General features: G+C 49.8%; 2 protein-coding genes across 2 annotated transcripts; both read left to right on the plus strand.

The window, feature by feature from the left end:
- Positions 1–235: 235 nt before the first annotated feature.
- LOC126875674 (uncharacterized) lies at positions 236–4,633 on the plus strand. Its single transcript, XM_050638563.1, has 2 exons — positions 236–1,358; positions 1,881–4,633. The coding sequence occupies exons 1-2, from the start codon at positions 236–238 to the stop codon at positions 4,631–4,633; spliced, it is 3,876 nt and encodes a 1,291-aa protein (XP_050494520.1).
- Positions 4,634–4,720: 87 nt separating this feature from the next.
- LOC126875675 (uncharacterized) lies at positions 4,721–10,006 on the plus strand. The gene is made up of 2 exons (XM_050638564.1): positions 4,721–5,757; positions 9,886–10,006. The coding sequence occupies exons 1-2, from the start codon at positions 4,721–4,723 to the stop codon at positions 10,004–10,006; spliced, it is 1,158 nt and encodes a 385-aa protein (XP_050494521.1).
- The last annotated feature ends 458 nt before the right edge of the window (positions 10,007–10,464 follow it).

Here is a 10,464-nt window from a genome sequence, read left to right on the forward strand (position 1 = left end):
CCTTCGAGCCGGATCTCGTGCCACCAAAAAGTGCACTGACCAGTGACTATACAGTGTCGCGTGAGATCCAAGTTCCAACCACTTAGTCAACTGAGCAAGGGAACCGCCATCGGAGAGAAGCACCTCCGTCGCGCAGCATCTACACGAGCCCACGCCGCATCGTAACGATTAGCAACAGAATCCCAGATCAACGTCCATTTGATCAAGGTAAGGGCGTTCATTATCAAAATCAAACATGGCCCAAGCTGAATCAATCAGCACGTTACGGCGGAGACGAGGCGTCCTAGCCCGTCGACTTGCAACCATAAGGCGCGAACTCGATGAGTACGAAGCGTCTGGGAAGGCAAACAGAATCTTCCTAGCATCTTGCCGCAGCTCGTTCGATGAGCTTTGGAGGAGGATACTCGAGGTTCAAGAAGAGTTAGGTGTGGTAGATGAGGGGGAAGATGCGCGGGTAGATTCGTTATCGCAAGAGCATCGGGAGCTTGACATGCGGTTCCGAGAGCTCTTTGAGCAAATATCAGCAACAACCCCGTCGACTACAACAAGAGGTGAGACGTGCCGGAAACCAGAGCCGACCACCGTTCCAGAGGTCCGCGTGCCCCAATTCGACGGTGCCCTCGAGAATTGGACCTATTTCTACGACACGTTCACATCCATAGTGGACCTTAACGAAGGTTTGACGAATGTCCAAAAGTTCCAGCATCTACGCTCATCTATAACTGGACGGGCCGCACAGAGTATCCAGTCATTAGAACTCACAGAGGCCAACTATTCCATCGCGCTTGATACACTGAAGGACAAGTTCAATTGCCCCCTCCAAATCTGCATGCGCCATTGGAATCTGATGCGTAATTATCCGGAAATCAAAAGGGAAACTCCAGAGGCCCTAGAGGATTTGTTGGAAACCATCAGCGTAAATCTAAAGGCGCTCGAACATCTAAAGGAGCCCGTCACTTCAAACATAGCGATGATCGAATTGATCGCGTCGAAGTTGCCCGCGTCCAGCCTGCGTAAATGGCAACGCACACTGCCCCGCCAAAAGGTGCCATCCTATCAGCATCTGATAGACTTTCTCAAAACACGGGCGAACGGGACTCAATTCCTCTCTAAAGAGAAGGAATCAAAAGGGTCAACACACAAACACCGCAGTCAGCGAACAACCATACCGCATGGGCGAACCCTTGCTACAACCAGCAGAACGGTGGTGTGTCCGACCTGCAACGGACATCACGAGATCAGACACTGCAAAATATTCAAGGCCAAATCAGCGACCAAACGTTTTCAAATCGTGAAGAAGGCATCGTTGTGCATAAATTGCCTAGGCACAGGACATTCGCCGACACAGTGTACATCGGGTTCGTGTCGTATCTGCGGTCACCGACACCATACGTATCTACACCGCGAAAAAACCCAGGTAGATTCATGGTCGTCGAGCGGTCGATCGTCGAGCGGTCGATCGTCGAGCGGTCGGTCGGCAAGCGGTTGGTCGCCGAGCAGTCGGTCGTCGGACAGTCGCGCATCGAGCGGTCGGTCGTCGGGCAGTCGCGCACCGAGCGGTCGATCGTCGGGCAGTCGTTCATCACACAAGCGAGCCTCCACCGAACAATCCCCATCGGGATCATCGAAGTCGCGGTCGTCCCACAAATCGAGGCGAACATCCGATACTTCACGGAAGCATACATCTTCGGTTCCAAGAGGTACGAAAGAGCATTCCTCGTACGAGTCACGCTCAGCCCGGATCCGGAACACCACCCCAACCTCTTCATCCAAGTCCCAACCGGGGCAAAACTGACTGTCCGAGACTACGACAGCAAGGGGGATCGGACTAACAAACACATCTCCCCACACCCCTCTGCATCATGATCTGTTGGCCACAGCACAGATCAAGGTTTTGAACAAACAGGCACAACCAATCCGAGCCCGAGCCTTACTCGACACTGGGTCGAGCATGAACTTCATGACCGACAGGCTCGCGAACTCCCTCGGTATAAGGCAAAGGAGATGTGCGATCCAGATCGGAGCCCTCGACAATTTGAGCACCACGGCAAAACGTTACACCACGGCCACCATCACGTCGACGGACGGCGAGTACAAGAAGACATTGAGATTTCTTGTTATCCCGGCCATATCGATCCTCGTACCAAGCGAGCCCATCGATCCCTCGAGTCTGGGATTACCCAGAAATATTCATCTAGCCGATCCACAATTCCATTGCCCAGCCCCGATCGATGTTTTACTTAGTACCGGATCAACATTCGCGTCGCTGTGCATCGGGCAGGTCAATCTGGCACAACCAGGCGAACCTGAACTACGTCTACAAAAAACACGCTTCGGCTGGGTAATCGGGGGGAGTCCCACGTCCCAAACCGCGATAAATACGTTCCACGCAACCACAACGGCTCTGCAAGAGGACCTCGCACGGTTTTGGGAGATCGACGAGGGACAGGCCACTACTCATCTTTCGGAATTGGAACGACTATGTGAAGAACATTTCCGAAACCATGTCCGACGAACCAAGGAAGGCAGATACATCGTTGCATTACCGTTCAACGAAAAGCTTTCCTCACTAGGGTCATCGAAGGCCACTGCAATGAGCAGGCTCGCCTCTCTTCATCGCCGATTCCAACGCGACAAACAATATGAAACCGCGTATAGTGCTGTGATTCAAGAATATTTAGACTTGGGTCACATGACAAAGATCAACACGGATCACGCCACCGACCACGGATATTATTTACCACATCACGGCGTGACCAAGGAATCGAGCGACACCACCAAGCTACGGGTTGTGTTCGACGGCTCAGCTTCAAGTACCACGGGAGTGTCTCTAAACGACGCCCTTCATACGGGTCCGAAATTACAAGAAGACCTGAGGAACATCCTATTGAGATTCCGGTCATTTCAATATGTCCTTACCGGCGACATCGAGAAGATGTACCGCCAATTCCTCCTACGTCCAGAAGATCGTCCCTACCAAAAGATTCTGTGGCGTGCCGACAACGGAGAGATCGAAACTTACCGACTCAACACCGTAACGTTCGGTCTATCCGCAGCCCCGTATCTGGCCATCCGATGTCTCAAACAGTTGGCAGAGGACGAGGGACCTCGATTTCCGAGAGCAGCGCAGATCCTACGGCGAGACTTCTATGTCGACGATGCGTTGACCGGAGCCGATACGAAGGACGAAGCCCTATCAATCAGGAATGATCTCACGAGATTACTTAAGCTAGCCGGTCTAAATATCCGCAAATGGGCCTCAAACGATCGGGATCTGCTGAGAGGGCTACCTGAGGAAGACACCAAGCAGAAATTACATCTCGGTGAGTCATCCACGTTAAAAACACTCGGCGTCTTTTGGGATTCAGCCGACGATACCATACTATATTCGGTCAAGACGAACAGTGACACTTCCCGAATCACAAAGCGATCAATCAGCTCAGTCATCGCACAAATATATGATCCACTAGGATTGCTCGCGCCGGTAATCGTTCGAGCAAAAATGATTTTGCAACAAGTCTGGACATTGAAGGTAGATTGGGACGAATCCCTTCCGTCAGACGTACACACAGCATGGATCAAATACCACACCCAATTGCCGTTGTTAAATGCGGTAAGGTTCCCTCGGAAGACCATCCTAGAATCCGCAACGAAAATTGAGCTCCACGGATTCTGTGACGCTAGCGAAAGGGCATATGGGGCGTGCGTCTACGTGCGGACGACTGACCGAAAGAACAATATTTGGACTCGACTCCTCACGGCGCGGTCGAAGGTAGCGCCGCTCAAATCGCTCTCCATACCACGTCTCGAATTAAGTGGGGCACTTATTTTGACGTCCTTGATTTCGTCAATACAACAGGCCCTGACGACCAAGATATCGCGGATAGTCTACTGGACTGACTCCACCATCGTACTCCATTGGATCAGGTCTTCGCCGCACACCTTGAAAACATTTGTGGCGAATCGAGTCGCTGAGATACAGACCAAGACCAATATCTCCGACTGGCGTCATGTGCCTACCGACGATAATCCAGCGGATCTCATCTCCCGAGGCCAGACGCCCAAGGAATTCCTATGTCCGTCCATTTGGAAAAACGGGCCAAGGTGGCTCCTGCAAAGCGAAAGCTATTGGCCGGTTTGGAGCCCGATACCGGTAGTCGACCTCCCGGAGCAAAAGAAGACGATCTGTCTGAGGACGAGTGTTAACGACAACACTCTCCTCCATCGCTACTCGTCTTGGCCAAGACTAATAAGAATCGTCGCCCGGTGTCTTCGATGGAGACATAAGCAACACCGAACTGCCCATCTCACCACAGACGAACTGACCGCAGCGCACAACAGGCTAATAAAAATCTTACAATCCCAGCATTTCGCGCCTGAAATTCGGATCCTCCAAAAAAATCGATGCGAGGACGTTGGAGGGAAACTACAGCCATTAAACCCCTTCCTCGACGAAGATGGGCTACTCCGGGTAGGAGGGCGACTAACCAACTCCGCCATACCCTTCAGCCAAAAACACCCGATCATCCTACCGAAATCCCCGGTGACAGAGCTAATTATAGAACAAGAGCACCGGAACAATCATCACACAGGGACCCAAGCTACCCTATACGCGATGAGACTGCGCTATTGACCGATCGACGGCCGTAGCCAGGTATGGCGCACTCTCAGAAGGTGCGTCCGCTGCTGCAGAGCCAACCCTCCACCAGTGGAATACTTGATGGGTGATTTGCCAGAGGCGCGTATTACCGAATCGCGGCCGTTCAGGAACGTCGGAATCGACTACTGCGGCCCATTCTACATCAAGGAGAGGAGGGACCGCAACCGACGTAAAATCAAGACGTACGCCGCCATATTCGTTTGTCTGGCGACAAAGGCGGTCCACATAGAGTTAGTCAGCGACCTAACCACCGACGCCTTCTTGGCCGCGCTACGCCGTTTCATCTCGCGGCGAGGATACTGCGCAACGATCCTCACCGACAACGGCACCAATTTCGTCGGGGCTAATCGGGAGCTGCAAGAACTCCGGACCCTATTGCAGTCCGACGACCACCAGGATAGGGTACAGAATTTTCTCGCCGACCGACAAATACAATGGCGTTTTAATCCTCCGAACTCACCACATTTTGGCGGCTTATGGGAAGCCGCAGTTAAATCGTTCAAACGCCATCTCATCCGCGTGGTCGGCACGGAGCTCCTGACCTTTGAACACCTCAACACCCTTGTGATCGAAATTGAGGCCATTCTCAATTCACGCCCACTGACTCCCATCTCATCCGATCCGAAAGATCCCCCTGTCCTCACTCCCGGTCATTTTCTAATCGGTGATACCCTAACCAGTTTACGGGAGCGTGATTTCAGGACAGTTCCATCAGGACGGCTATCCAGTTGGCAGCGCATTCACCAGATTAAGCAGCACTTCTGGAGCCGATGGTATCGAGAATACCTAAACGAGTTAACCCGCCGCAGCAAATGGGACAAGGGCAAACACAACATTCATGAAGGCACCGTAGTAATCCTCAGGGAGGACAACGTGCCCTCTATGCAGTGGCCTTTGGGCCGCGTAATCAAGGTCCATCCAGGAGCCGACGGAATCATCCGGACCGCTACCGTGCAGACGGCAACAAGCATCCTGGACCGCGGCGTCAAAAGACTGGTCCCCTTACCCATCCACCCAGATCCAGACGAGGCCGAACGCCCACACGGAGCGAAGGAGGTCACCAACGACACACCAGACTCCACATCAGAATTTGATCGGTGCCCTCTCAACGGGGGGAGGATGTTACGACGCCTAAAGCATCTGCTCGCCAGCCCGCGCGACCGGACAACAACCGACCTGCGTAACGGCACTTCGACCCTCAATAAACCTAAGGACCCACCATAACTTTCATTTCCCTGCATTGTTTCGCCATATGTCTTCAATCCGATTGTCTTGAAGAATTGCAAGCCAAAATATGCTCGAAACACAGTCGGTTTTAGAGGTGTCCTTGGGTTTATTAGTCGCCTTTAAAACACGGAGAAAGCGGGTATGCACCCATTAGGAAAACCCGAATAGCCCTGTAATAAAACAGGCTAGGTTTTCTCATACACACAGTCATTTACGCACCACGATGGTAGAAGACTCCCTACTCATCCCTTCGAGCAGTAGTGCAGCATGACCAATCGACACCGCGGTTCGTTACCCTCACTTTTCCTAACGAAAGTGGGACCAACGAATCCGCGTTCTTTATGCACAGGGGCACACCCACACCGAACTTTCTTCCGTATTAAACAAAAGAGCGACAAACGGTCTACCAGCTAACGCCTAACGCGACAGTCTCCCAACTAACGCCTAACGCGACGGTCTCCCAACTAACGCCTAACGCGACGGTCTACCAACTAACGCCTAACGCGGCAGTCTGCACATAGCGCGAGAGTCGCATTCTTCACGCAAATCTTTTGTAACTAAGTGCTTGGAAATATATACTTTATAATACTGTGAATCCCAGTGTTATACCAACTCAATCACCCCTCATTATCTCAAAGGAAATCAGGGGATCGATCAATTCGTGGTGTCGATTGTTATAATCGTAACGGGGATTTACGACCCCCGTTGACGACTCTCCTCGCGAGTACGTCTCCCCGCGATTGGTCGAATTTACAAGGAATTTCAAAGTTATCGTAGACATCTAGAGACGGGTTGTTCGGAGGTCTCAAAGTTTCCAAAGAGAACGAAATTCGGCCAATCTAACTGCTCGGGTTAGGTCGTTTGAATTAAAAAAAAAATCTGCACGTTCGATTTCCAGAAAAATAAAATTTTTTGAATGCGATTCGCAGCGCGAAATTCGAGCAGCGGCTATTCGATACGACAATTGCACGATATAGAAGGGGTTTCTATCGCGCGCAATGCTTGCGTAGAATCTCGACGATAGGTACGCGGTATTTGTCGACTAACTATAAATATCGAACAGTTCGACTGGCTGCGCGAAGTAGCGAGTTTCCACGCGCGAGCAATAACGTTTACAATATATTTCACGTAACGGCAAATAGCGCTAATTGTACGCCAGCGTTTTGCCACAGCGATCGTGCGATAGTCAGTGGTACGCACGGCTCGTTCGTATTCACATTCGTGAAACTTAAATTCGGATCGCGCGAATGGCGAATCGAAACAGATTGAATGCCAGATTTCGGGGGGGAAAACGATCGATCGGAGGGTATTCTGACTAATTCTCGGACTAATTCTCCGACTGATTCTCGAACGATGCCGCTCGAACGTGGACGAACCGCGTTAATGGACGATCTAATTTGCAGTTATCTGTTAATCGGTTTAAAACGCTCTATATTTAACCGGGCATTCCATTATACTTGGCTGTTTCATTCGCTAATTTATCATTTCATCTCGGCTCAGCCGGCTCATCGTCGTTCCATCAGTCGCGTCGATCGAGCGAGCGGAATTTAAATTACCCGTATAATCCTCGAGCGGTATCGCGGCTCGTTAAAATTACACCGACAGATTTATTTGCCGCGCGTTTGGCGGATGGCATGCCGATCGACCCAGCGCGCTCGCATAATTCCAAATTCGAACATCTTGTCGCGTTTTCCACGTTACGTTGAGTCGTCGAGTACGTTACGTCGTGAAATTTGAAATGCGTGGAACGCGCGTATCGCGCGTCCACGTAAGATTTGTGTTTGCCAATCGTAGCCGAACTCGACAGCAAACGCGGCGCTTCGGCGAGAGAAGAAGGGAAAAGAGGATAAAAGGAGAAGAGCGGAAAGAAGAAAATGAAAAAGAAGGGGAGCAAAACGGTGGACGGTTGGGAAATAACAGGCGGCAGAAGCGTGGTCGGCGTCGATCGTCGAGGGTAAAGCGCGAACGGGCTGTCATATTCGCAACAAAGGGCGAAAGTCAAAGTGGATCTCGGTGCGGGGCGGCGCAGCTAAGCGTTCGGGTCTGAAAGCACGTTCCAGCCTTTTGATCGCCAGGCTATTTTCTTCCGTGCGGCCTCTTTCATCGTTCCACGCTACGGATTTTCAGCTGAATTTACGCCTGACATCAGCGGTTTCCTCGTTGGTTACTAGTTGGAGTCGCCTGATAGACGAGTAGGTGCGAGGGAGCGACCGGCAATTAACTTAGCAGTCGATTCTAGCCAGTTTCGAAGTTTCGTAACCCGGCACGTTGGATCCGGTCAATCTGTTAGATCCGTGGCAGCCGAGCCGTGGGGCAGACAGGAACGAAAGGCACGTCGACGGGGCTCTCCAGTAATTTCACCGATACGTTCGACCGTCGCGCGATTAAAATCCTCTCGGAGCCCGCCATACAGTTTCTGCTAGTGGCACGAGTGGCCAACTTTACGAGGGGATAACGCTACGTGATACGAAATCGCACGGCCGAAGCTTGCCGTATCCATTCCTTTTCTATTCCGCCCGTTCTGCCTTCTGCTCCCGATCTCCCGCTAATTCGCCTTGTTTCATCGGCCGTCTCCAGCGTGGATCGAGGGACATCGGTCCTTAAACTTTTCCCCACGCTGGACAAGGTTTTCTCCTTGATAAGTACCGATTCGTTTCTACTTCGTTCCGATGTTAGCGAAACGGCTCGTTCGTTCCAATAGCAATATTATTGAGCAGTAAAATTCTTCTGCGTGTAAAAGCGGATAAAACAATTTCCCCTAGTATTTGTTTGCAAATAACAGTTTTTAGCATTTCGTTAATAAATATTTCTTGGCAACAGCATCGTATGAAATATATTAGGTTGTCCGAAAAATGTCTTTTTTCGCAAACGTCGTTTTTACAATAAAGCACCTCCGTACAAACGTGAAACCAAGTCTGTGAAATGTCTCGGTGTTTATCTCAATAGAACAAAATGGATCGTACGTAATGCGACAAAACGATATAAAGCAAATAACATTGTGCGTCTATTATTTCCTCATAAACAGAAAGAAACTTTTCGGATATCAATCAAACAACTCGTATAGCGTATCTCTTTGAAGAAAACTTGCAAAGGATCGGTTTAACGTCTTAGGTACGATTGAATTTTGTGCGGGGACGTTCCTTCGTAGGGCAGGGTTTGACGCGAACTACGCGTAAACGATACTGCACCGCAATATGTGGCGGATAATGCTGTTCTCTACGCAAGCACATTGGATAATTAAATGTTAATTTTTCTTAAAGGTACGATACATATACGTGAACTTTAATAATTTACTTTAATTATTAATAATACAATTGAGTGTGATATATTTTAAAGCAGGGCAAAGCACATACACCCACGTCACAATTTTCACATTCAAGCGAGCTAGTGCTTTTCAAATTGTTTTTCGTTTTCTATTTTCTAGCGACATTTTTAGGTTAAAAATTGTAAAATATTGTAAGGATGCGGATCGGAATATTAAAAAGAGCATCTAATAATGATATATTTATTTTAACGGAAAGCAATAATTGATATCTGACACTTGTGTATCAAAAATAGACTATATATTTTGCCTGTATATATTGATAACACTGTTATAAAATATTGCGAGGACAAGAAAAGTGTGAAACAAGACAAACGAAAACGTGCGTTTAGCTTAAACGGTGACCGAGTACCTCTCCAAGGTCGGTGCTGCTGATATTTAAAGGGGTCCTCTCTAAGGTCGGTGCAGCTGATATATAAAGGGGGTTCTCTCCAAGGTCGGTGCTGCTGATATTTAAAGGGGGTTCTCTCCAAGGTCGGTGCTGCTGATATTTAAAGGGGTCCTCTCTAAGGTCGGTGCAGCTGATATATAAAGGGGGTCCTCTCCAAGGTCGGTGCTGCTGGTACATAAAGGGGGGTCCGATTCCCGGCGGAGCCAGCACCATCCGACCTAGACACGTAAACTAGGCAGATCAGTATAGTCGAACATTAACATTCGAAATTTTTTCTAAATCTAGTATACCATGGAGATTTTACAAAAGACAAACGATCGGTTCCGAGAAGGAGTTCCCGTCCGGGTGGTTCGAGTCGAGTCACTTACCACCATGTGGGTTCGTTTGGCTGGATGGCCGAAGATAACCCAAACACTCAATTTGAAGATGATGGAACATCCCGTGGAGTACTTGCCGAAGGCGAAAAGTTTAAGAACAGGCATGCTAGTCGCCGTGCTAGTAGATTTTAAGGAATCTAGCGCTTGGGAAAGAGCCATCCTTTTACAAAGGACCATGACTGGCTACATCGTCTTTCTAATCGATTGGGGGTTAGAGAGCGAGCAATGTCTCGATTCAATACGGCTGCTGCCCCGTAATTTGGCAAAAATGGCACCGTGGGCTAGAAAAATCGTTCTGCCAGGTGTACGAGAACAACCGATCCAAGGGAAGAGACATCGAGTGGCCCAATTCACCATGTTGAGACGGACAGGGAGCCTAGTCAACATCGATCCTTCTCCAGGAGAAGCAATAACTGCAAGGTTGCTGCTGGACCGAGAGCCGGGAGAATCCGCAAGAGATATGGCAGCATACTGGCTGGAGTTGGGA

Source organism: Bombus huntii, unplaced genomic scaffold (genome assembly GCF_024542735.1).
Source record: "Bombus huntii isolate Logan2020A unplaced genomic scaffold, iyBomHunt1.1 ctg00000052.1, whole genome shotgun sequence".
Classification (NCBI taxonomy): domain Eukaryota; kingdom Metazoa; phylum Arthropoda; class Insecta; order Hymenoptera; family Apidae; genus Bombus; species Bombus huntii.

Coding starts and splice junctions, on each gene's coding strand:
- LOC126875674 (XM_050638563.1), top strand. CDS start 236: ATGGCCCAAGCTGAATCAATCAGCACGTTACGGCGGAGACGAGGCGTC. Junction 1,359..1,880: donor GCCGACACAGTGTACATCGG/GTTCGTGTCGTA, acceptor TGTTGGCCACAG/CACAGATCAAGGTTTTGAAC.
- LOC126875675 (XM_050638564.1), top strand. CDS start 4,721: ATGGGTGATTTGCCAGAGGCGCGTATTACCGAATCGCGGCCGTTCAGG. Junction 5,758..9,885: donor TCCACATCAGAATTTGATCG/GTGCCCTCTCAA, acceptor TTCTAAATCTAG/TATACCATGGAGATTTTACA.